At 59.9% G+C, this 24834-nt stretch overlaps 9 protein-coding genes and 1 pseudogene across 9 annotated transcripts; 4 read left to right on the forward strand and 6 right to left on the reverse strand.

Annotated features, from left to right (window-relative positions):
- Nucleotides 1–580: 580 nt before the first annotated feature.
- On the reverse strand, nt 581–1052 carry ACA1_365650 (annotated as a pseudogene).
- Nucleotides 1053–1323: 271 nt separating this feature from the next.
- ACA1_365660 (uncharacterized protein) lies at nt 1324–2018 on the reverse strand (the record flags this gene model as incomplete). The annotated part of the gene is made up of 3 exons (XM_004335941.1): nt 1324–1334; nt 1457–1816; nt 1838–2018. Coding segments are annotated over 3 exons (552 nt in total), but the record flags the coding sequence as incomplete, so codon positions are not given.
- Nucleotides 2019–2114: 96 nt separating this feature from the next.
- On the reverse strand, nt 2115–3570 carry ACA1_365670 (carbonate dehydratase; the record flags this gene model as incomplete). The annotated part of the gene is made up of 7 exons (XM_004335942.1): nt 2115–2309; nt 2420–2538; nt 2675–2793; nt 2987–3078; nt 3150–3258; nt 3363–3412; nt 3520–3570. 7 exons carry the CDS (start codon nt 3568–3570, stop codon nt 2115–2117), a joined length of 735 nt encoding a protein of 244 aa, XP_004335990.1.
- Nucleotides 3571–3728: 158 nt separating this feature from the next.
- On the reverse strand, nt 3729–6795 carry ACA1_365680 (NADPHdependent flavin reductase; the record flags this gene model as incomplete). Its single annotated transcript, XM_004335943.1, has 14 exons — nt 3729–3873; nt 3979–4073; nt 4150–4286; nt 4386–4422; nt 4446–4526; nt 4677–4793; nt 4883–5032; nt 5127–5296; nt 5395–5519; nt 5603–5734; nt 5986–6087; nt 6180–6376; nt 6472–6561; nt 6652–6795. 14 exons carry the CDS (start codon nt 6793–6795, stop codon nt 3729–3731), a joined length of 1722 nt encoding a protein of 573 aa, XP_004335991.1.
- A 95-nt stretch (nt 6796–6890) lies between these two features.
- Nucleotides 6891–10246, forward strand: ACA1_365690 (SAP domain containing protein; the record flags this gene model as incomplete). Its single annotated transcript, XM_004335944.1, is given in 6 exon segments — nt 6891–7310; nt 7391–8633; nt 8651–8820; nt 8867–9587; nt 9610–10021; nt 10087–10246. 6 exon segments carry the CDS (start codon nt 6891–6893, stop codon nt 10244–10246), a joined length of 3126 nt encoding a protein of 1041 aa, XP_004335992.1.
- A 354-nt stretch (nt 10247–10600) lies between these two features.
- ACA1_365700 (uncharacterized protein) lies at nt 10601–11302 on the forward strand (the record flags this gene model as incomplete). The annotated part of the gene is made up of 1 exon (XM_004335945.1): nt 10601–11302. One exon carries the CDS (start codon nt 10601–10603, stop codon nt 11300–11302), a length of 702 nt encoding a protein of 233 aa, XP_004335993.1.
- A 301-nt stretch (nt 11303–11603) lies between these two features.
- Nucleotides 11604–17452, reverse strand: ACA1_365710 (protein kinase domain containing protein; the record flags this gene model as incomplete). The annotated part of the gene is made up of 17 exons (XM_004335946.1): nt 11604–11872; nt 11989–12085; nt 12173–12349; nt 12433–12629; nt 12714–12821; nt 12929–13007; nt 13096–13642; nt 13722–13801; nt 13906–14227; nt 14312–15374; nt 15466–15701; nt 15812–15934; nt 16033–16152; nt 16264–16520; nt 16616–16769; nt 16868–17064; nt 17306–17452. 17 exons carry the CDS (start codon nt 17450–17452, stop codon nt 11604–11606), a joined length of 4173 nt encoding a protein of 1390 aa, XP_004335994.1.
- Nucleotides 17453–18029: 577 nt separating this feature from the next.
- ACA1_365720 (26S proteasome AAAATPase subunit RPT2a, putative) lies at nt 18030–19744 on the forward strand (the record flags this gene model as incomplete). The annotated part of the gene is made up of 4 exons (XM_004335947.1): nt 18030–18198; nt 18266–18576; nt 18795–19307; nt 19400–19744. 4 exons carry the CDS (start codon nt 18030–18032, stop codon nt 19742–19744), a joined length of 1338 nt encoding a protein of 445 aa, XP_004335995.1.
- Nucleotides 19745–20076: 332 nt separating this feature from the next.
- ACA1_365730 (tetratricopeptide repeat domain containing protein) lies at nt 20077–23517 on the forward strand (the record flags this gene model as incomplete). The annotated part of the gene is made up of 7 exons (XM_004335948.1): nt 20077–21117; nt 21213–21446; nt 21563–21781; nt 21856–22101; nt 22209–22344; nt 22420–23243; nt 23341–23517. 7 exons carry the CDS (start codon nt 20077–20079, stop codon nt 23515–23517), a joined length of 2877 nt encoding a protein of 958 aa, XP_004335996.1.
- A 294-nt stretch (nt 23518–23811) lies between these two features.
- ACA1_365740 (uncharacterized protein) lies at nt 23812–24432 on the reverse strand (the record flags this gene model as incomplete). The annotated part of the gene is made up of 2 exons (XM_004335949.1): nt 23812–23961; nt 24052–24432. 2 exons carry the CDS (start codon nt 24430–24432, stop codon nt 23812–23814), a joined length of 531 nt encoding a protein of 176 aa, XP_004335997.1.
- Nucleotides 24433–24834: the final 402 nt, after the last annotated feature.

Genomic DNA, 24834 nt, shown 5'->3' on the forward strand with positions numbered 1-24834 from the left:
CATCCCGTTGATAGCCAAGCTGGTGGTCGCCGGGCCGATGGTAGTACTGATGGGATTGCTGTACCTGGTGGCTGTGCTGGTGACAGTAATCGTTCCGTTGATGGCCACTCTGGTGGTGGTCGCCGGGGCGATGATGGGCCTGTACTGGGGCTTCAAGCGCTGGGCGGGCAGGCACACACCGCGGTCTCCCTTCAAAACCACCAAGACCAAGCTCCTCTTCGCCATGCTCTGCACCGCCATCTTCTCCTCCATCTGTACCCTCTTCTTCTTCCTCTGCTACCTGCACTAGTTGCACCAATGAGATCGATTTAAAAACAACAAGATTTCGGTCGAAATATTGAGCCCTGTATGGCAGCATCCCAGCCCGCTCTCGGTATTGCCCGCCGGCAAGGTCGTGGAGCGTCGTCGAATTCTCTTGTGGGCGAACAACATGACCCTCAGCTCTCTTCAGCTTTCTAGTCAGTCTCACACTTGTGCCCATTACGAGGTGGACCATGAAGCAGCAGCTCCCGTATGCGAAGGAACTTGACGACCCGGCGCACGGCGACGTCCAGCTCCGGCTTAATGGCGACTCCTGCTTCTACGTGCACCGCTTCCTGCTCAAGGCCTCATCGCCGGTGTTCGCCGCGATGCTGACCAACGGCATGCGCGAGACCGGCTCGTTGACGATCGACATCACGGAGGAGCCTGACCACGCTCCCGCCTTCGGCCAGCTGCTCTCCTTCCTCTACCCCTACTCCCACATCGACATCACCGATAACAACGTCGCATCGCTCCTCTTCTTCAGCGACAAGTACCAGCTGGCCCCCAAGCTCAAGCAGGAGTGCGAGCTCTACTTGATCACTCAGCGCCAATCATGGGACCTGCTGCTCATGGCCCAGCAGTACGGACTCCACCGGCTTCTCGACCAGCACGTCGAGTGGGCTGCGTTCAGAACCACGGGCCTGTTCCGAAAGGAGCCGCAGCGACTGGACCAGCTCAAGAAGAGCACTCTTAAGAAGATCCTTCTTCAGAGGGGCTGAAGCCCTTCCATCAGGCTGATTCGTCTTCATGAGAGCAAACAAATAACAATTACATACCAGTGATGTTGTGGAGTGCGACTACGACCAGGCTAGTGTCTTGGGCAGATACTGTAGTACCTCTACCCTATTACCACATGTTCATAGACAGGGACAACGTAATGGAGCTCCTTCACTTCAGCAACAAGTACCAGCTGCCCCAAAGCTAGCTGGTCTTGCCATGCTGGTCAGCTCAAGGTGGACACTGTGATGTGTCACACAGTTGAGGAGGAAAGAAGAAGTCACACAAAGGGACTTCATTTGTTTACTTAAGGTCTGTTGTCATACATAAAAGGTAGGTGTACTAGAAATCATTGGGTGGTAGAAACGTTGTGAGTGTAGATAGTTTCAACACAACACATAACCTCCTCTCCCCACAGCCAACAGACGTAGTAGACCATGAAGCAGCTGCCCTACGCAGAGCAACTCAAAGACCCGGCGCACGGCGACCTGACGATCCGGCTCAACAATCAGACCAACTTCCACGTTCACCGCTTCCTGCTCAAGCTCTCCTCGCCAGTGTTTGAGGCGATGCTGACCAACGGCATGCGGGAGACCAGCTCGGCCACCGTCCAGATCGTGGAGGAGGATTCCAACCACTCTCACGCCTTCGGCCAGATGCTCTCCTACTTCTACCCCTTTTGTCGTGTGGTCGTCGATGATGACAACGCGCTGGCGCTCCTCCACTTCGCGGACAAGTACCAGCTGCCCCCGAAGCTCAAGGAGGATTGTGAGTGCCACTTGACCCGGCAGCCCCGCTCATGGGAGCTGCTGCTCACCGCTCAACAGTACGGACTTGACCGGCTGCTCGAACTGCACGTCAGGTGGGCGGCCAGTCAAGTGAGCGTGTTCCGGGGACTCCAGCAGATGGACCAGCTCAAAAAGGCAACGCTGAAGAAGATCCTCACCCGCACGGCCGACATCGCGCACCAATTCAACATATCGCTTAATGTTTCGACATGGACCACAGCCAGGCAGTGTGCAGAAGGGCAATGGAACAAACTTCAATAAAAAAATGTAGTGGGTCGTTTGTAGTGGCACGGCACTCACACGCTTTTAGTAGAATTGGAGGTGCTCGCGGAGGTGGTGGTGACGGTGCTCGGGCGGGGGCGGCTGACCCTTGACCTCCACAACGAGCCCCGAGTCGAGGTAGTACTCGGCCGTCATGATCGTGAGGCTGCCGTCGAGCAGGTGGTCCTCGACCACCCGGCTGCCCTCCACGATCTCCCGCGCCGACGCGAACACGTTCTCCTGCACCGCCCGATCCAGCAGCTGATCAGATGGTACGCCACACAAGCGAACACGTTAAGGTGGCGGTCGCGCTGGCGCTGGTCGGCTGTGGGAGAAGGAGGTGTACGGACCTGGGCGGGGTCCGTGTCGTGCGTACAGCAGCGCTTGGCACGATCGACGGAGGGCAGCACCTTGGCGACGATGCTCCCGATGTTGTCCTGCGCGCTCTCCGAGCCGTGGCAGTCCAACGCTGCACGCCGCCATTCAATTCAAATCCATTGCATTGCACATACTCGTGTGTGTCGTGTGTAGGGTGCATTGTGTGCGAGCCTTGCATGCCATGAGTGTGCCGTGTGTATCGTGTGTTGCGTGTGGCAGGTGAGTACCAGCTTTGACGGCACCACAGGACTGGTGTCCCATGATGAGGAGGAGACAGGGCTTGAGGTGCGCCACGGCGTAGTCGATGCTCCCCAGCGCCGTTTTGTCCATCACATTGCCCGCCACCCTGCACGAACCGACCCAGATTAGTTCCCCCCTCGCGGTGCCAGCGGGCGTGTGGAGAGGTGCGTGTGTCGTATGTCGTGTGTCGTGTGCGGTGGTGCGGTGCGCAGGTGCGTGTGCATGTGCGTGTGGTGCGTCAGAGTGTGCGGGTGCGGGTGCAGTGCGTCAGAGTGTGCGTGTGCGGTGATGATTTTGACCTGATGACGAACAGGAAGCCCATGCCCTCGTCAAAGATGAGCTCCGGGGCCACCCGCGAGTCCGCGCACGTCACCACCACCGCGTAGGGATTCTGCATTCCCCTCAGCCTTGAGTGAAACAAAGAGAAGAAAAGAAAAGAAAGAAAGAAACCGAAAACCGAACCTGCGAGGCTGTGAGGCTCATGCGGGCCTCCGGGTTCATCTCCGCCGCCAGGTTGCCCAGGAAGCCCACCAGGTCCCCCTGCGCGAACCGCTCGTTGCCGATCCGCAACCTGTGCGCCGCCGCCCCCAACTAGTGGTCACCACTTCGCAATCTGGCTTGGGGCCAGAAGACCAGTCGCAGCCAACCACAGTACCGGAAAGGGGGGGGACAAACCGTTCCCAGGCCTCTTTGCCATTGGTGGGGTAGGCCTCGAAGGGTACGTCCTAGGCCCGAGGAAAAGAAGAAGGTGCCGGTCGGACCTCACGTTGCAACGCTCGAAAACCAAAGCTCGCGAGTGGAGGTGGATAGTGTTGGTTGGTTGGTTGGTTACCTGGGGGTCGAGGGAGATGGTGATGGTGCGCTTTTCAATGGTCGTGGTCATGATCTTCTTCTGGGTACCGGGTAAGTTTGCGGGGCTCTGCCCAAGGTTTGACTTTTTCTTTCTTTTCAATTCTTATTGCATTATTAATTTACGGAGATGACGCGTAGATGACAGGCGTAAGCGTGGCCAACTCAGAGCCTTGATCTCATCGTCGGCGACTAGTCCCAGGTGTCTTCGAGGTATCGCTTCTCTCGTCGCAGCTGCTGGAAGAACTCCTCGGCCTCCTCCTCCGTCTTGTTGCCCTGCGTCTTGCAGATCTCCTTGAGCGCCGCCTTGATGTCCTTGGGCATCTGTTTGGCCGACCTGCACGCCACCAACGGACAGACAGTTTGGTATCGACACCAACGCAATGATGATGGTGGTGATGGTGGTGGTGGTGATCTGTTGTCGGTGGTGGCTGGTAGGTACCCCGACACGTAGAAGTGCGCGTGCTGGTTGACGAGCGCGTTCCACGTGTGCTCTGCGTTCTCCAGCAGTCGGTGCTGAACGTAGACCTTGCTTTCCTGCACTCAGTGTGTGTCGGGAGTTGGGTGTGAGGAGCGAACGGGCGACGGTGGCCACAGTCGGAGGGGTGCGCACCTGGTCGCGCGAGAAGGCGGTGTGCAGATGGTGGAGGTGGCCTTGCGCCACCATATCCTGCCACAGGTCACCGTAGAGGTAGTCCTTCTTCTCGTGCCGGCACCCAAAGTAGAACGTGTTCTCGCCCACGGCCACTCCTGCCCACAACACACACCGCACACGCCGCACGACACGCAACGCACAACGCAGCACTGTGAGGCGAATTGAAAGGCGACGGTCAGGTGGTGTCATGGTACCGTGCTTGGCCAGGTGCGATCGCTCCTCCAGGAACGCCTTGAAAAGGGCCAACCCGGTACCGGGCCGACCATGATCACCGGCTTGCTGGGGTCGCGCGGCGGACGCACATCGCCCTTCTTCACCCACACGCGCACCGTAGTCTAAGCCGAGACGCAACGCCAACGTGTCAGCTCAACTTCCGTTAACAACACATACACGCACGAGATGCGCGCGTGTAGTCGCGTGTGTGTCGTGTGTGTGCGTGTGTGTGCGTGTGCGTGTGTGTGTGTGTGTGCCGTGTGCGAGAGAACCTCGGGTGTGGGCGCCAGGCTGGCGAGATAGGCCGTGCAGAGACCGCGCCTGGTCTTCTTGAGCTTGGTGCGGTAGTTGACGACCGCCACCGATAAATGGACTCGACCCGTGTGGACCTGGTCCACAATTAAGATGTGGGTCGAGTTATTGCACACAGCCACACAGCCACCACCGCGCACGACATCAACCATTTCGTTGCACGTACCTTGAGCGAAGAGGAGATGGAGAACTGGCGGGCCTTGATGCTGGGTATGATGTCGAGCAGGTACTCCACAGGGAAGCGGACGGAGAAAAAGTCGGCCAGCACTTCGGCCGCCGTTCGCTTGGGCCGCACGCAGTAGTCAATCAACTCATCCTGCGCGTGCGTGTGCGGTGTGGTGTGTGTGTGGTGCGCGTACTTCAGTATTCAGGAGGCAGCGTTCACCAGGAAAACGCGAGGGAACGCGCACCTGGCCCTCGGCCGAGGACAGCTCGCGGAGCTTGGACTGGTGCAGTGCGTCATCGGCGAAGAAGGAGAGGACCTCGAAGAAATAGCGCCGGGGATAGGCGTTGACGTCCAGGTGCCTGGTCACCAACTCGCGCAGCGTGCAGGGCAAGTCAACCGCAGGCGGCTCCACGTCTGGCGGTGGTGGTCACGGCACGACATACATGTCGACGCGCCATCGGCCCGAAATGAGCAGCGAAGCGAAGCCAGGAGGTCTTGGCATGGCGGCGTACCAGCGCGGTTGGGTGTGATGCGGGCGATCACACGGTTGCCGTCGAGCTGAGCTGCGGCGAGGAACTCATCGACGGCGTCGGGCAGGTTGGCGGGAAGCACGCAGAGAATGTCGCCCGGCTCATAACTGCATCACATCCCACCGATACAACGACGACGAAGCGGAAGTGAGTAGTCGGCCATCAGCTCGAGCGAAAGCGCCAAGCGTACGCCATGCCCGATTCGGAGATGTCGAGTTCGATGTGCCGCACGTCCTGCTCCCAGTCGGAGGCGGTCAGGCGTCGGTTTGCCAGTAGTGTGGCCTCGAACGGGTTTTGTTGGTTGTACGGCGGAGCTTGTGGTCTGATGTGTGTTTGCCCTCACATGTCAGTTTCACACACCACACACCACACAACGACACACGTGTGCGCCCAAGCGTGTGGCGTGCGGTGCTTCGGTACCGTCGGGCGTTGCTGGTTGGGGCAGCGCTTGTGTCCCCAAAACTGATGGTGTACTTGGGCGGCGCACTGTTTTGTTCGGTGGTTGGAATGGGAGGATGTAAGATCGAAGCTGAGTGGTCACAGAGATCACAACACAGCGCGCGTGTTCCGTACAGTTGGCCTTCGGGCAGGATCTCGGCGCCCGGCGGGAGCGGGTAGAGCGCAAGCAGCTTGTCCCACAGCTCTTTCAGCCACGGGTCGAGCTCGCCAAACAACCTGCATGCACGGCACGGTCAGGACAAGCAAACAAACGACGCACGCACGCACGCACACACCACACGACGCAGTGCACGAAGATGAAAATTTACCCGAGTCGGTGCTGGTCGTCGGCATCGCCCCTACGGTGAATGGGCTGGCCACCGAGCTGGAGCAGCCGCCGGTAGAGCTTCTTGCCCATGAAGTTGAACTTCTCGTAGGACGAGTCGCCCAGGCCCAGCACGGCAAAACGCAGCTTCTGCAGCGACGTCGGCGGCAGCTCCCGCCGAAGCAGGAACCGCCAGCATGTCTGCGTTTTGGTTCCGAGCAGATGGTGGGTAGTGTGAGGCTCGTGCTCTAGTCTTGGGGGGGGGTTCAAGTAGCGCTTTGGCCGGGCTGCAGCACCTTCATGTTCTCGGGCGGGTCGCCCTGGCCGGTGGTGGAGACTACAAACACGACCAGCGTCTCCTGCGGCAGAAGGAACCCTTCCTTCGCCTATTGAAAAGAAAAAATGAGTGCACACAGGCACGTCAGAATGCAAAGCTGAAGATGATGATGTTTGCATTCTTTTGACCGGCAGCGCACCCGGGCATAGGTGTCCATGGCCATGACGCGAGTGTGGAAGAGACGTCGCTTGGCCTCACGCCCAATCAACTCCGCCACGTCCTCGGCCGTGCCCGTCTCCGAGCCATAGAGAATCAGCAACCCTGGCCTCTGCGTCATCTCCATCTCCAACACTGTTTTGCTGCATTCCTGGAATTGATGCCCCATTTCTTTTCACTTCTTTTCTTTTTCCTTTTTTGTTGTTTGATCTCGAACGCAAGATGGAGGCTCCGGAGCCGCTGGTGCCCAAGTTGAAGATAAGGGTCAAATGCCAGAGCGCGGCCGGCGAGAAGCGTTTCCTGATGCTCGAAGAAGGCAACCTGACTCTTAACGAGCTCGCGGCAAGAGCCAAGGCCCAATTTGCGCGACTCTACAAGTATCTGCCACCAATCGAGGTCTTCCGCCTCCGCGACGGGTCCGGATGCGATATCGATCTTGATTGGCGCATCCGAGATGTACTCCAGGATGGCGCCGAGATCGAACTTGTGACTCCCGAGCAAGAGTGCTTCGGCGCGATGAGCGTAGACGAATTAATCTCGGTTCAAAATGGCGAGATGTCGCCTGAACTCGTACGAGCCAAGCTGGGCAAGCGCAAGCGGAGTCGTTCGAGCTCCTATCAACAAGGATCACAACCCAACCCTGTACGTTTCTCATCTTCATCCAGATTATCGCCTCTACACGCCAATTCTTGCGAGATTAATTGGATCGCGATGTTATACAGGAGGAGGATGCCAAGCTCGCCGGCGGTGCTGCGGTCACACCGCGCAAGAGGCACAAGGGGAGCGTGGACTTGAATCGATTGAGGGTAGCTCAGCTGCGTGTCGAGCTGGGGAAGCGCGGGGCGCCCCTCTTTGGCGTAAAGCCCGAGCTGGTCGCCCGGCTCAAGGCCCTCATGGACGCCGAGAAGAAGGGGAGCGCCAAGAGCCCCGCCCGGCGCCTGCGCATGGCCGGCGGCAGCGACAGCGACCGCGACGAAGAGAGCGAAAAGGAAAACTCGAGGGCCAAGAGGCGGAGAAAGAACGAAGACGAGGAGGATGGTGAAGAAGAAGAGAACGAAGATGACGAGAAGGAGGAGGTAGAAGAAGAGGAAGGTGAGGAAGAGGACGAGACGAAGACGCGGAAGCCGCGAAGGAGCCTCTACGAATTCTATCCCAACGAGGAGCGGCGGCTCGAGGCAGCCTTGTGCAAGGAGCTCGCGACGACGCACAAGCGCAAGCTGACCGAGGCCAGCCCCGTGCTGGCCGACCGATCGCGCAAGCAGCCGCGCCCTGCGCAGCACGAAAACGGAAACGAAGACAAAGACGAAGGTGGCGGCCGCGCGTCGGACCGGATGGCCGAGGACAGCGCCGAGCAGGACGACAACGACCCGCTGCGGACCCCGACCAGGCAGGACTCGTCGAACCGGACGGAGACGGAGGCGACGAAGAAGAAGAACGAAGACGACGAGAAAGCGAAGGCAAAGGCGAAGGCGAAAGCGGAGAAGGAAAAGGAGAAGGAGGAACGCGAATGGAAGGCCCGCGAGCAGAAGGAGAAGGAGGCCCAGGCCAAGGCCAAGGCCAGAGAGGCGGAGAAGGAGAAGGAACGCGAACAGGAGAAGCGCAAGCGCGAGGAGGCGGCCGCAGCAGCCGCACGAGCAGCAAAGGAGAAGGAGGCTCAAGCCGAGCGCGAGCGCCAGGCCCGCGAGCTGAAGGAGAAAGAAGAGCGCGAGCTGAAGGAAAAGAAGGAACGCGAACGCAAGGCCAAGGAGCAGAAGGAGAAGGAGGAGCGCGAGCGACAGAAGGCCCGCGAGCAGAAGGAGGAGCGCGAGCGCAAGGCCCGGGAGCTGAAGGAGCGCAAGGAGAAGGAGCAGAAGGAAAAGGCCGAGCGCGAGCGCAAGGTCCGCGAGCAGAAGGAGAAGGAGCAAAAGGAGAAGGAGGAGCGCGAGCGCAAGGCCCGCGAGCAGAAGGAGACCGAAGAGCGCGAGCGTAAGGCCCGCGAGCAGAAGGAGAAGGAGGAGGCGAGCAGAAGGAGGAGGAGCGCGAGCGGCAGGAAAAGGAGAAGAAGGAAAAGGAAGAGAGGGAAAAGAAGGAAAGGGAGCAGAAGGAGAAGGAGGAGCGCGAGCGCCAGGAGCAGAAGGAGAAGGAGCGCGAGCGCGAGGAGACTAGGCGGCAGGTGGAGGAGCAGAAGCGCGAGCGCGAGCGGAAGGAGCGCGGTGGAGCACGAGAAGCGGGAGCGGGAGCGCAAGCAGAAGGAGGAGGCCCTGCGGATCCAGAAGGGCAAGGAGCAGCTCGAGCTCAAGCGCAAGGAAGAGGCCCAGCGCAAGCTGCAGAAGGCCAAGGCCGAGCGCGAGGAGAAGACCAAGGCCAAGGCGGCCGAGCTCGAGAAGACCAAGAAGGCCGAGGAGGAGAAGAAGAAGAAGAAGGCCGAGGAGGAGAAGAAGGCCAAGGAGATCGAGGAAGAGAAGAAGAAGAAGGTGCAGGAGGAGGAAGAGGAAGAGGATGACGAAGCGACGCAGTTGCGCGAGGAGGAGGAGGAGGAGGAGGAGGAGGAGGAGGAAAGCGAAGAGGAGGAGAGCGGAGAGGAGACGAAGGGAGCGACGACCAAGAAAGAAGAGAAGGAGAAGGCCGACAGCGAAACTGTCTCCATGGAGCTCGAGGAGAGCGAGGACGAAGGCTCGGGAGAGGAGGGAGAGGAGGAGGAATCGGACGACAGCGAGAGCGAGGAGGAGGACGCGATGGAAGTCGAGCAGCCGGCGGTGCCAATCACGACAGCCAAGGGGGAGTCCCAGAGCGCCAGCCAGGATACCAGGCCTCTTCCCCCGCTCGTCGAAGACGACACCGAAGAAGAGGAAGATAGCGACGACGGTGAAGAGAAGGGGGATGAAGAGGAGGAAGAGAGTGATGATGAAGAGGAGGAGGATGATGATGAGGAGGAGGAGGGTTCACGCTCCCCACGCCCAAGGTGGGCGGCAAGCCGCCGGCGCCATCATCGCAGGAGAAGAAGGAGAAGGAGAAGCAGGCCGTCGAGAAGAAAGACTCGGAGGCCAAGAAGCAGGCGGACACGAAGGCGAGTGCCAACAACGGAACCGCGAAGGCCGGCACACCTGCGGCGAAGGCGACCCCGGCGGCGAAGCAGAAGATGGCGACAACGCCAACACCGACGTCGAAGCAGAAGACGGTGGCAACGCCCGTACCGACGATGAAGCAGACGACGGCTACGCCGACACAAATGAAGAACAAGAAGGCGGCAGAAGACGAGGCGAGCGAGAGCGAAGCGAAAGCGAAAGCGAAGACGAGGAGGCCGAAATTGAAAAGATCCTGGGCCATGTCGTCATCAACCCCTCGCAGAAGTTCCATCCTCCCACGCCCTGTACGTTCGCATAGCCCAATCGTGTGTCGCGCGTGTGTCGTGTCGTGTGTTGTGTGCCGGCTGACCGAGAGCGCGTGTAGACCAACAGCAGAAGCAGAAGGGGCTGGCCATCACGCCGCGCCCCACGCCCGGCAAGTCATTCCTGCCGAGCTCGATCTTCCGCACCCCCGTCTCGTCTCTCCTGGCCCGGCCGGACGGCAAGGGCATTCGCGACGCCTTGAGCAAATAAATAACAAATAAAAACCAATTCAAATTTCAATTCAAAGCAAAGTAAATCAAACTTTTAAATGTTGAAAAAGATCGAAGCGCGGCCGAAAGTCCCGAACGCTTTCGCGCCATTTGTTCGGCCTGCTATGTTTGGAATTTGACCCACATTACCCTGTAACCGTAGCAATGCGATACTCCAAATTCCACAAGTGTGGTTAAAACCAGCCATTCCCCAAATTCTTCGCCACGATAGGACGAACCTCACATACAGATGATGGAAAAGGGAAGAGGCTCGTAGCGGAGAGAGACCAAGCTGGAAAAAAAACAAATAGTCAACCACAACTCGTTCGAGAAGAGCAAGAGGCAGACAGAGAAGATGGTGGCCGGCGCGAACTTCACTAAGTGGGCTCTCGTGGCGGTGGTTCTGGTGGTCCTCGGGGCCGTCGCTCCCTCGTCCGGCTCCGGTATCAAACTCCCCTTCCGTTTCCCCCAGGACCCGATCTTCACCTTCATGCCGGCCGGACCCGAGGGTGAGTACCGCTTCAGGCTGTCGGCCAACGCCACGGTGTGCGTCGGTAACATGGTCTACGGCGCCAAGCAGATCTATTCCTACTCGTACTGGGTCAAGACGACCTACACTGGATGTGAGCCCTCCTGCGAGGCCCGCGTCATCAACATGTTCAACGGCGACATTCCCGACAACGTGTCGATCAGCTTGCCCACCGAGGACTGCGACTGGACTGAGGTCGTCGCCAACCTCTCCGCCCGCAACGACTTCAAGCACGGTCGCGAGAACAAGTATGCGCTCGCCTTCTGCTGCGAGGCCGACGACGATGAGCCCGAGTTCTTCTTCCGCAAGACCAACCACGTCAGCAGAGGGGCCAGCCAACCCAAGTTCGACACCCTCGTCGAGTGCGAAGATTATGATTGCGAGGTCGAGCGCGAAGAGGAGCCGCTCCACATGACCGTCGATTACCAGTCCGGTCGTAGGAGGGGCGAGCCTAAGCACTTGAGGAACCGCGTCCAGCTGGTTCCCACCCTCATCCCCGTCCCCAACAAGAGGTCCAAGAAGAACTAAGCCAGGCGCCCTGGTTCTTCTTCTTCTATTCTCTTCATCTAGCCCTCCTCTTCCCATTTATTCACCATCTTTACACTCGCCAGTACGCGAGAGCGGAAAGATGTTCAATACAACAACAAGAAGAAGCTTTCGCATTCAACTGGATTGGAAGTGAAGGCGCCCTTTAATTCACGAGAGACATCACCAAAAGAGGGAACGACAGATTGGGAAGTAGAGAAGATCACGGATTGACTGTGGGCTGGGAAGAAGGTGCTGACCTTAGAGAATGAGGGGAGGGGGGGAGGGCAAAAGCTGGTCAGGCCTAGTCCTCCCCAGCGGAGGAGGCTGGCGGTGGTCGAATGCCGCCCACCGGCGGTGGCGCAGACGAAGAAGAGGAAGAGGATGAGGGCGGGTGGTGAGGGTGGTGTTGAGGTGGATGTCGAGCAGTATAGGGGGAGGAGTAGGCCTGCTGGTGCTGGTGCTGGTGCTGTTGGTAGTGGTGAGGGTGGCGAGGGGAGGACGACGCCCAGTCGTCGGGGCCTCCTCGCCCCGCTCCCGGCGTGCCCACCTCAAACGACGAATGCACCATTCCTGCGAAAAGAGAGAGAGAGAGAGAGAGAAAGAAAACAAAGGAGGTCAGCCGACCGCGAGCAAGAAGAGAAGAATGAAGAGGGAAGGGGGGAGGAAGTGAGAGGTGGGGAGCGTACCCATGAGGGGAGTTCCCACGATTGGTGGCGGTCCTCCTAGATATCTAGGGTCCATGCCGGACGGATTGCTGGTGGACGGCTGGAAGGAGGGCTGGCCCTGCATTTATACATGAATTTTATTGATTATTTATTTATTTATTTGGATTAAAACAAATTAAAGTAATTACGAGGAATGGAAGGGTACCTGTTGCTGGTGAGGCGGGAAGGGCTGGGAGTAGAAGAAGCCCTGGGAGGGCATCGACGACGGGCTGAACCCGAATATGGCGCTCGACGCCGAGTCCGAGAACGAGCTCCCCGCCCCGACCGCGCTCGGGAATGGCGGCTTCGCCCCGTACGACGACTCCAGCGAGAACTTGGGCGCCTGCGCACGACACGACCAACGACACGCAGGACACACGTTTCTGAGCGTCGGTCGGGAACGAAACGGGTTGGGCGCGGCGGTACCTGGAGGGTGGACCACTCGCTCCACGACGCGTCCGAGGGCTGGGCGGCGTAGAAGCCGCGGCCGCCGGTGTAGCTGCCGCCGCCTCCCGCGATGCTGATGGGATTCGACTGGCGCATGTCCACCCCGGCCCGCTCGCTGTTGCTCCCATTTGACACCGCGCCTCCGCCCAGCTCCGCGCCCGGCGGAGACTTCATGCCTGTGTCAAGCAAGCAAACAGGGTGTGAGAGGCGTGTGCGTGTGTGCGTGCGCACGCGTGTGCGGTTTTGGGGCTACTCCGTACCTGTGGGTGACGAGGCGTAGGGCGAGCCCTCGTCGAACATGAGGTCTTCCGTGGCACGCGAATCCCAACCGTCGTCCTCGCTTTGCACCGCGGCCTGGTTCGAATGATCTGCACCACCCGCACATATTCCACCGATAAATAAATATATGAATGAATAAAAATAAATGGCACGAAAATATAAATAAATAACAACGAAGGGGCGAGGTGCTAAGTACTTGGCGACGGGTGCATCTGGTGGTGCGGCGGAATGACTGCGCGGGTGCGCGGCGGGGACCTCTCTCTGGCCTTGCCCTTCTGGACCCACACGACCATGTCAGCTATCCGCACACGACGCACACAACACACGACACACAAGGCACGACACGCACGACACGACACGCACCTGTGGTGTTTGTGGCTGTTTGTTGCGAGGGGATACGGGAGGGCGGGACCGAGCAGAGAGTGATGACGACGAGGCGCCCGCGGTCGACATGGAGGACAGTGGCAGCGACGACGGCCCGTTCAGATTCCCACCCGCCCCGCCGCCGCCGCCGAGCTTGGACGAGGGCAGCTGCTTGCGCGGGGAGCGGGGCGATCGCTTCCGCGCGTTGCTTTCCGGCGAGAGCCCGAGGGTAGCCGACGATGTTGTCGACGAAAATGAAGATGATGATGAAGATGATGAAGAGGTGTGTGATGACGAAGAAGTAGAGGAAGAAGATGAGGAGGAGGAATTAGGCTGTCGGGCGGGGCCCTTGGGTGATCGCGTGGCGGAGGCGGCCGAGGACGAGAGCGCGAAGGAGGAGGAAAATGAAGAGGACGAGGTGGACGTGAGCGAGGAGAGGGCGGCGTTGAAGGTGTCGGAAGGCGACGGGATGAACGACTCGGGGCTGCTCCCGTCGAGGCTCAGCCTTTCCATCTCCGACGTCGGGCTGCCCACCGGCGACTCACTGCTGAGAAGCAGAAGCTGAGAAGAAGCACACACACACACACACACACACACGAGACGTGGGCCAGGTGCGAGGCTGGTACCTGTGGGTGTCTCCGTTGTGTGATCCATTTCGCTCCACGGGCTCCATGTTGCTGACTGATCGCTGACGCCGGCCGCTCCCCTGCGACGCACACGCGAGTGGTAAAAGTTAATTGAAAACGAAAACGGAAACGAAACGAAACGAATCTGGAAACGAAATTTGCAAGAGAGCGGGTGGTCACTTACCCTTCCGGACCCGCCACCCTTGGTCGTCTCCTCGCCACCGTCGGCGCTCCCGGCCCGCTGCATGTGCCCCTTCGCGTCCTGAGCCTTGGCCCCGCCGCGTCCCTTGGGTTCGTCGGCGGCAAATGCCCCGCGCCCGCCGCCCTGCTGCGTTCCCTTGGTCATCCGCTGGCTGCCCTTCCCCTTGCCACCGCTGCCACTGCCGCCGACACCGCCGCCGCCACCCGCGGAGATCTCGCCCGCCGCAGCCGAGATGGCCGCTGCGGTCTGTGTTCGCTGCTTGGGCAGGCCCTGTCGCTTGGGGTCCATGCTCACCGACCGCCGCCTGTGACACGACACACGCGACACACACGACGGCAACACGCGTGAGCGAGAGGGGGGGAAGCGAGTGGGCGGAAGAGAGACGCACCGGTGTTGGTTGCGGGCGTCGAGTTGCTTCTGAAAGGGTCCCAGCGTGGGCTTGCCCCGGCCCGCGGCGTTGCCGTGCTCGGGCGGCGGATAGGTCGACGAGTCGTAGTAGTAGGCCACGGCCGGGTCCGCCGCCAGGGCCGACGACGACTTGGGCGACGACGGCAGCGACGAGGTGGTGGTGGCCGTGGTGGTAGGCGACGTCGATAGCGTGACCGACGCCGAAGGTATTAGGTCGGCGTAGCCCGGCGGCACGCCACCACCGCGTTGCCCGTGCTGCGCTTGCATCAGCGGCTGTTGGCCGTAGGCGCCCGAAGGTGCCATGTTGGGCATCGACCGAGGCGATCGCTGGATGTGCGATGACGCGGACGGCGGCGATGGGTACTGCGGCTGCTGCTGTTGTCCGCGCGGTCGCTGCTGCTGCGCGCCGCCGCGTGGGTTGCCGCCCGCGCTGGCCGGATGGCCCGGTGGCGGACCCTGCAGCTGCATGCCCGGCGGCGGATACGGCGGCGGCGGTCCACCAAAGCCGTGCGGCAGCGGCGGTGGGTACCCGCCGCCGGCCATGAGGGGCACACCCGAGGGCATCATCGCGGAGAGGTCGTGGGCCACCGGCAGACTGCCCCGCCGGCCGAGGGCTGCGTTCTTCTCCGCCGCCACCAGGCTGTAGACGGGTCCCACGCCGCCGCCGGTACCACCCGGCAGACCCATGGGCGGCGGCGGTCCGCCGGTGGTCATCGGCAGCGGGCCAGGTCTTCGCTGGCCCGCTGTTGGTGGGTTGATGGCGAGGGACGCGGGCGGCAGGGAGGAGGAGAGCTGAGGCTCGGAAGCCGTGGCGGGCGCTAGTGCCGGCGGCGAGCGCGCGGTGGGTCCCACGCCGGGGCCGAAAGGCGGGGGCGCGATGAGCGGAGTGACCGGCTTGCGGGGCGGCGGGGTCCAGGGGCCGGTGAAGGGCTGTCCCGTGACGAACGGGTGCTGGCCGGCCTGCTCCGCCGTCCATCGTTCGTTTGGGTCGATCTGGAGCAGGCCCTCGATGAAATCCACAAACGCAACGCGCGCTCGCTTCTCTGTTATTTGTTGATTGGCCGTTTGTGTGTTGTGTGTGAGGGGTCAACGCTGTGCCACCGTAAGTGTGTGGAATGAATGGCATGCACGTACCCTGGTCGAGCGCCTGGGGCGTGATGCCCTTCTTGCAGGGGTAGGCCTGTATGATCTCGCCGAGCCGCTTGTCCGCCGGGAAGTATCGCTTCGTGGGACGCGGCTTGGTGTTGTTCTCCTCGGACCACTGCTCCTTGGACTTCATCTGGAAGTGGAACCGGGCGCTGTCGATCGGGATCGCGTTGTAGAACTTGGGCGTGAATTTGCCTCGCTCCAGCAGGTGTTGCGGGATGTCGCTGGACGTATGGCCGAAACACGCACGCGTGAGTCCCTCAATGTATGGTGTGTGTGTGTGTGTGTGTGTGTGTGGTGTGTGAGAGAGAGAGAGAGAGAGAAAGGCGCTTACCCTTGCATTTCGACTATCCGCGCCAACTGGTTGTATTCGTTGTGTCCGGGGAAGAGCGGAATGCCGAGGAAGAGTTCGGCGGCCATGCACCCCAACGACCACATGTCGATGGACGTCGTGTATCTGCTCACAGTTCAGCAAATCACAATTAATTGTCAGCAAAGGTGGTTGATGAGAGGGTGTGGAGGTTGGCTGGTTGCTTGATTGGTGGTAATCCGTACGGATGGCCGATCAGGACTTCGGGTGATCGATAGAAGCGAGACTGTATGTAGGTGTACACCGTCTGATGTCCGTAGCACGCGCTTCCAAAGTCGATGAGCTTGATGTGTGGTGTTGTTGTGCTGGATGGACGAAGAAAGAAAGAGAAAGAGAGAAAGAGAGAAAGCGGTGTGTTGCGATGAGTCGGTGAGAACGTGAAAGAAGAGGCGGTGCGATGAGCGATCGGGGCGTACTTGCGCAGGAGAATGTTCTCCGGCTTGAGGTCGCAGTGGATGATCCCGCACTCCTCGAGCACGACCAGGGCCTTGAGTATCTGCCGCAGGAATATGCGGATGAGGTTGGTCGAGAGACCCTTGTACTGGTTCTGGGCGATGAGCTCGAAAAGGTTGACGCTCAGCAGCTCGAACACCAGGCACAGGTGACCTCGGTCCATGAAGGAGTCCACCATTTGCACAATATTGTGCTGGTCCCCGTTGTAGCGCGAATTGAGCTGTGTGTGTGTGTGTGTGTGCGTGCGTGTGTGGTGTGTAAGCTGCTGATAGGCTGAACAGACGTTGTTTGAATCTGGCAAGGTGGTTGGCGTACCACTTCGAGGATGTGGACCTCGAACATGCCCTGGTTGAAGTAGGCCGGGCGGTTCTTCACCACCTTGACGGCGACTATCTCGCCCGTGTCCTGCTTGCGGCACTTCACCACCTGGCCAAACGTGCCCTGGCCAAGCAGGTCCAGCACGACATACCTGTGTCGCAGACCACGGACATGCACACAACGCACACAACGCACGTTCAGGAGAGATTGCAAGACGCGATGCAGCTGGGCAGACGAGACTGGGCGTACCGGTTCTTGGTCTGGAGGCCGAGGATGTCGTTGACATAGAGTATGAGATCGAAGTTGGCGTTATCGTAGTTTTGGTTGTGCACTCCTTGTGCGGGTTTGGTGAGCACGCGCCGAGGATTGAGGCTCGACATGTAGCGGAATCCCGGATTGCATATTCGGTACGAGTCGTTGATGTAGGACGTCAATCGACGAAGAGGCTGCACGGCATAGGAAAAAAAGAACGCAATAATTGAATGAGCGAAATAAGAAAGCGAAAGGCGGTTCTAAATCAACGGTTGAGGTTGATCAAAAAAAAAGTGTGATTTTGATAAATAAGAATAAAGGAATGAAGAAGGGTCCACCAAGCTTGATGGGCCAGGAATGATTGAGGGATGTGGGGAAAAAAATAATCATCAAAATGGGATAGATAGTTGGTGAATTGAGGGAGGGGGGGATTACAGCGGATAGGCGAGGCTGGAGGTTGGTTGGTGCGCCATCGAGGGGCTTGGTGTAAGGGTGGAAGGCGCCCCCATGAGGGTAAGCCGCCAAGCTGACGGCAGTAGCGGTGGTTGTGATCGAACCGGCGACTGTCCCCTTCTTCAGCATGGGGGCAGGACCGGCACCGGCAGCAGAGGATGGTTGTGTTTGTTGCTTCACAGCCGCCATTTCCATCCTTTCACATCAGCTCGCGATCATACACGGGGTTCGCTCGAGTTTGAATGAGAGTTGGTGAAGTGTTTCGATTGGATGGCAGGAAGGAAGGGGGCTGGGGGAAGTCGTTGCGAAGTCTTCCTCTTATTCCATCAAGTGGCCGCGATACCGCCTCTTCTTTATCGTCTCGCCTCACCACCCTCGTACTGGCACAGCAGATCGTCGCGGGTGCCCCTCAATGCCAAGAGAGATGAAAGATTATCAATAACCCACCAAGTCGAAGGTTCTGTCTCGCTGTGTCCCTTTCGATTTTCTGCCGCTTTTTGTCCTTTTCACATTCTAAAAAATTTTGAAACATTTCCAAAACAGGATTGCTTTGCGGAACCGTTTTGAAAGGAGGAAATTTCCCCATTTCGCCTCCTCGCCCCAGCTCATGCTTGGCTGTGGCAGACAACAAACGCAGACCAAGGATTAGATTGCAGAAGATAAACGAAGGAGACCACCAGAATCGAGAGAGCAAGAGCAAATCATCATGGGTCAGCAGCAATCGCAGGGTGGTGCCCCCGGTGGCCAGAGGAAGGACGACAAGAAGCCTGAAGAAAAGAAGGAGAAGAAGCCATTCGAGCCCTACACGCCCCCTGCCGGCAGCAAGAAGAAGTTGCGCAAGGGAGCAGGCGACCTTGCTACCAGGATCCCAGTTGGTACGCTACTTAAGATCAGTCGCATCTCAGTGGCATCAGATCAGATTGGCTGACCACGCTCTTGCAGTCACTCCACACACGAAATGTCGCCTGCGCTTGCTGAAGCTCGAGCGAATCAAGGATTGGCTCTTGATGGAGGAAGAATTTGTACAGAACCAGGAGGTGTTGAAGCCACAGGAGGAGAAGGCGCAGGAGGAGCGCACGAAGGTCGATGAGCTGCGTGGTTCGCCCATGGGCGTGGGCACGCTCGAAGAGAGGATCGACGAGAACCACGCCATCGTCGGATCGTCGGTCGGCCCCGAGTACTACGTCACCATCATGTCCTTTGTTGACAAGGATCTGCTCGAGCCCGGTTGCTCTGTGCTTCTTCACAACAAGGTACGCAACCCAGCCTCCCTGCACTCCTGCAGATCTAGATGCGTTCAGATCCAGTGTCACTTGAGCTCGATTTTGCTTCTTTCTTTGGCTGCCACTGTGATCTTTGCTCTTTCCGCAATGCTATGCCACATTTATGCCACATCAATTCAAGATGAAGGATTCATCGCCTTTTGCTGCCGTCTTTGGCTTATCATTCATTCTTTCTTGCTTGTATGCAGGCGCTGTCTGTCGTGGGTATCCTCTCGGACGAGGTGGACCCGCTCGTGAGCGTGATGAAGGTCGACAAGGCTCCTCTCGAGAGCTACGCCGACATCGGTGGTCTGGAGTCCCAGATTCAGGAGATAAAGGAGGCCGTCGAGCTGCCGCTCACCCATCCCGAGCTCTACGAGGAGATCGGTATCAACCCGCCCAAGGGCGTCATCCTCTACGGCGAGCCCGGCACCGGCAAGACGCTGCTCGCCAAGGCCGTCGCCAACTCCACGTCAGCCACCTTCCTCCGCGTGGTCGGTTCCGAGCTCATCCAGAAGTACCTCGGTGACGGTCCCAAGCTGGTGCGCGAGCTGTTCAGGGTGGCCGAGGAGCACTCGCCCTCCATCGTGTTCATCGACGAGATCGACGCCATCGGTACCAAGAGATACGACGCCACCTCCGGCGGTGAGCGGGAGATTCAGCGTACCATGCTTGAGCTCCTCAACCAGCTCGACGGCTTCGACTCACGCGGCGATGTCAAGGTAAGTCAATCACAGCCGAGTCTTGCAGCCAGTGCAGTTCACTTACACGAAGTCTCAATGTCGTCGTCATCGTCTTTTTCTTCTTCATGTAGGTCATCATGGCCACCAACAGGATTCAGACGCTCGACCCCGCGCTGATCCGTCCCGGCCGTATCGATCGTAAGATCGAGTTCCCGCTGCCCGACATCAAGACCAAGCGGATGATCTTCAGGATCCACACCAGCAAGATGACCCTCGCCGAGGACGTCAACCTCGAAGAGTTCATCCACGCCAAGGACGACCTCTCCGGCGCCGACATCAAGGCCATCTGCACGGAGGCCGGTCTTCTTGCTCTTCGCGAGCGTCGCATGAAGGTGACCCACGACGACTTCAAGAAGGCCAAGGAGAAGGTCCTCTACCGTAAGAATGAGGGTGTGCCCGAAGGTCTCTACTTGTAAACCCTCTTCTCTCTCTTTCTTCCCACTTCTCTTTCCGCTTGTCCTCTCTTCTAAGTGTGTCAAATACAACCGTCGCGCTCTATCTTCTTTTGTCACCGCACACAACACACAACGCACAACACCACCGCACACAGTCGACAAAAAAGCGACCGTTGGCACAATCCTTAGCGGTTGGGCGTTGGCGCCAAAACGGAGGCCGGCGAGCGTTGGTGTTCGTGGCGCGCAGCGGAGGCGTGGGCTGGCAAACAGACCTCTCTACCTCACCTTTCTCTTCATCACACGGCCCCTCGACGCAAGCGCAACTCGCTGTCGCTCGAGAGCAAAAGAAAAAGATGGCAACGCATCTCGCGGTGCCGCAGCACGCGTGGCAAGGCTACGATCTGATGGCCGACGCCGAGAACATCCCGGTGGTGAGCAATCTGAATGGAGCGAGCAAGGTGGTGGGCAGCAACCGTCCCACGTTCCCCTCCTACTTCTCCTCTGGCGCTGGGTTCGACCCGATGATGACCGCCGATCGGACCAAGCCCTACTCGTCTTCCGCATCGACCTCGGATCCCATTGTCGCATCCTGCGCGTCATCTTCGTCGATGAACACCGCCGATGAGAATGATTTCTCGCTCTTCTCCGCGCCGCCCTCGTCCCTGCTCAAGAAGAACAACTCCCTCCCGCCCCCGCCCTTCTCCAGCTTCTCCTACTTCTCGTTCTCCTTCCTCAACGAGTTCATGCAGCAGACCCAGGGAGCCGCCGCTCTCCCCTTCGCCCCCGTGCCCCCGGCCAAGTACACGTCGGCCCTCAACCAGCAGCCCCAGCCCCAGCACTACCCCCGGGCCGAGCCCCTGCGCGAGCGTCGCACCCCCTCGCCGCCCCCGGCCGCGACGGCCAACTACGGACCCGCTACGACTGTGCTGCCGCTCCCCCAGGCCTCGGCGGCCTTTCACCATCAACAGCAGCAGTACTTTCATCATCAACAGCAGCAGCTGCAGCTGCAGCACCAGGCGGCGTTGAGGCAGCAACAGCAGCAACAGCAGCAGCAGTACCACCAGGCCCAGATTCAGGCTCAGGCCCAGCAGCAGGTCCCGGTGTACCGCCAGGAGTCGCCTCTGCTGCCCACACCCGACTACCACCACCAGCAGCACTTTGCGATCCACCACGCCCAGCAGCCGCAGTACCAGCCTCATCAGCCGCAGCAGTACCAGCAACAGTCCCAGGCGCAGCAGCCCGTGCAGGAGGTCTACGAGCGCCGGGAGTCGTACAGCGACGGCGAGTACGACCAGAGCGGGTCCGACAGCGACGGCTACTGCGGCCCGCACGAGAGCCCCCAGGTCAAGGCCGCCTTCAAGAACTTCCTCCGCCAGTTCAAGCGCAAGGAGAAGGTACCGCACACGACACAACACGACACAACACGACACCACACGACACAGCACGACACACGCGCATACGATATGTGCTGATGGGGCTGAACGCGCAGGAGTCGGGAGTGGAGGGCGCGAGGGACTACGCGGTGGAGCAGATGTCGACGCTGCCGTCGTCGCTCCACTGGCGCGTGTGCCTGGAGCTGGCCGACTTCCTCAAGCGGGAGAACGCCGCGTCGCAGGCCCGCAAGTGGTACGCCAAGGTGGTCCAACTCCAGCCCTCGGCCAGCCAGGGCTGGCTCGAATACGCCAAGCTCGAGGAGGAGTGCGGCCGTCTCACCAAGTGCCGAGTACGATCCCACTTCATCGTGTGTCGTGTCGCGTTTCGTGTTGTGTGCGATGTGTGTGTGTGTGTGTGTGCGCGCGCGCGCGGTGAGCTGATGATGGGGCTGTGGTGAACACGCAGGATATACTGCTGGAGGGCCTCACGCACTGCCCGTACAGCGAGAGTCTGCTGGTGAAGGCGCTCAAGCACGAGGAGCGCATCGGCAACCTGCCCGGCGCGCGCTCGCTCATGTCGCGCCTCAAGGCCGAGTCCGTCGAGCGCACCTGGAAGACCGTGCTCGAGGGCGGCCTCCTCGAGGCCCGCGCCGGCAACCTCCACGTCGCCCGCGAGGTCTTCAAGGTACCTCCCTGCCTGGCTCATGCATTTTTGATGGAATGAATGGAATGATGACATCATCATTTTTTTTTGTGCAGTACCTGATCCGGCATGTGCCCTGGTATGGGCCGATCTTCAACGAGGCCTTCCGCCTGGAGGAGCGCCACGAACACCACCGCCGCGCGTCGGTGCTGGTCGAGAAGGGGCTCGAGGAGAACCCGCGCTACGGCCCGCTCTGGTTCTCGGCCCTGCGCGTCCAGGAGCGCCTCGCCTACGAGCAGCTCTCGGGCGATCTCACCGCCCTCCGCAACACCGTTAAGCGCGCTCTGGCCTGCGTGCCCAAGGTTCGGACCGCCAAATGCGCGTTCGGTCTTGGTTGAGGTGGAGACTAACGTGCGCGCGGTGTGTGTCGTGTCGTGTCGTGTTTTGCGTCTCGGGTGATTCATTATAGGAGCTGGTGTGGAAGATCCACTTTGAGCACGCGCAGGTGGAAGAGAGGGCCGGCAACCTCCAGCGCTGCCGGCGCGAGTACGTCCGCAGCGCCTATTCCTGCCCGCAGAACCTCATCTGGAAGGTTTGGCTCGGCGGTACGTCATCGACCATCCACACCGCACACGACACGACACACAACACGACACTCACCACTCGTGTCGTGTGTGCAGGCGCGAGGACCGAGCTGAGCGTAGGCAACACCAAGGCCGCGCGCAAGCTGCTGCAGCGCGCGCTCGGGGCCGCCCCGCGCAAGATGCGCGCCGCGGTGCTGCTCGAGTGCTCGCGCCTCGAGGAGTACGATGGCCACACCGAGGCCGCGCGGCTCATCCTCCGCAAGGCCCGCAAGGAGACCAAGCACGAGTGGCGCGTCTTCCTCGAGAGTGTGCTGCTCGAGATCCGCGCCAACAACATCGCGCAGGCCATCGTGCAGGCCGAGGAGGCCCTGCGGATCCACACCGGCACCGGTCGGCTGTGGGCCGTGCTCATCCACCTGCACTGGCTGCGCAGGGATGAGCCGGCGCAGCTGCGGGTGTTTAAGGAGGCGCTGCAGGAGGTGCCCAAGTCGGGCGAGGTGTGGTGCGAGGGCGCCCGCATCGCGCTGCGCCGGGGCAACCCGGTCGACGCCCGGCGCTTCCTGCAGTTCGCCATACAGTTCACCCCGCAGTACGGCGACTCGTTTGTCGAGTACCTGCGGCTGGAGCTCATCGAGAAGGGCGCCGCCGCGGCCGACGTGCACGACCTCGAGCAGATGTGCATCAACGCCGACCCCAACTACGGCTTCATCTGGCTGCAGTGCAAGCACGACGCGCTGGACGGACCCAAGCGCGTGCTGGCCAACGCCCGCGAGATGCTGCTGGGCCAGGAGCCGTCTCAGCCCGCCACCGGGACCCAGCGCAGCGCCAGTGCGAGCGTACCGTTTGGCAAGCGGCAGTCGTCGTCGTGCGGCGGCTACGCCTTCCTCAACGCCAACGATCAGGTCTGGCCTGTTCACATGGTAATTCCCCGCACACGACCCACCCACGACACGCACGAATCGCCGCACCCGCACACTACACGACTCACTAATGCGTGTTTCGTGTGACGGTGAGCAGAAGCACCAGCACCAGCGCGTGCCGCTGAGTCAGAGGGAGGCGAAGGTGCCGGCGACTGCCACCGAAGGTGGGTCGGCCCTGCACAGGGAGCTCACCTGCCTCACTCCGCTATCGCACTGCGTGAGCCTGAGCGAGAAGTGGAAGATCATCTTTGGCGGCGATCCCATCAAGCCCTGAAGCCAGCGCGTCATGGTCCGAACCACGACGTGCCACGAACACACCATTTTCTTATTATTCCGGCTGCACACATTGCTGTTCCTCTGAAGTGCGGAACGCCAGCCACCTCTCTTCCTCTTTCCCAATTGTTGTTGTACTTGTTTCCCTTAATGAAATGCAAACATTTTCTTTTCACGCTAATTGCTAGAGTGCGAGTAAGATGTTGCGTGCAACAGGACCGGAGGTTACAGTTTTTTAATGGCCCGAACGGGCGTGACGACTGGGTCGGACATAAACTTGAGAATGTTCGTAGTTTTACTGGACGGGGATGTTCCACCTGAAGGAGAACCACTGCTCCAGAACGGAGGTCTGCACGGCCTGCGACCAGAACCGGTACTGCAGACCGGTGCGGGTGACGTAGGTGTAGTCGAACACCAGCGTCTGGAAGTCGCGGCACCACATCGGCTGCCAACGCACAACCCCATCAAGTCAGCACGTTGGACCATCCGAACACACGAATGTAGAGATCGAGAGATGGAATGTATTGGAATGTACCTTGCCGAGCGAGTAGCGGCCGCCATGGTTGTCGATGTCAGGGTTGACGCCGAGCTGGGTGTCGATGGTGATGTCGCCGTTGGAGCGAGTGATGGTGAAGCTCTGCACGGTGTTGTCAAAGCCCTTCTGGGTGAGCTTGGCGTTGAGCTGGTTGAGCACGCTGGCCTCGACGGTGGTGTTGCCCAGGTCGAGGTGGGCGGTGATCTGCGCGAAGTAGTCCCTGAACTCCTTGAAGATGGCCCTCTCGGCGTTGAACCTGGCCGAGTTGGCAAAGGCCGGCTGGACCGGGTCGTAGGTGCTGTCCTGGCAGAAGAAGAGGGTGGCCTGGGCGGCGTTGATGACGAAGAGGAGCGCCACTACGGTGAAGATGAAGGTCTTCATGATGGGAAGCTGACAGGTGTTGTTGGTTGAGTGTGGAGATAAAAACAACAGTGAGGTTGAGGTCACTTATATAGCTGGTAGTCTGCGTGGATACCCTGGGTGGCACCACGGTGACCTCCTTCAACACTCACTAGGGCGATAGCGGGCTCTCGCCCGCTCGGCCAGCTTTCCGGCGGCTGAAAGGGAGCAACAGCGATTGGCTCAACTTAGCAAGGAAATATGGCTATTGGCGGGAAGAAACGCCCGGCAAAACTGCCTGGCCGCTACGGTCGTCTCGGTTGTCTTCGACATCGATCTCTTCTTCTCCATCTCAAGCTCTGGCCTGCACAGTCTAACATTCCACCTTAGGAATGCGCCCCGCAGGTCGGCGTGTGCGGTCGGCCCTTAAAAAGGAAATGTGTG

This window comes from Acanthamoeba castellanii (genome assembly GCF_000313135.1).
Source record: "Acanthamoeba castellanii str. Neff unplaced genomic scaffold scf7180000084641, whole genome shotgun sequence".
Classification (NCBI taxonomy): Eukaryota; Discosea; order Longamoebia; family Acanthamoebidae; genus Acanthamoeba; species Acanthamoeba castellanii.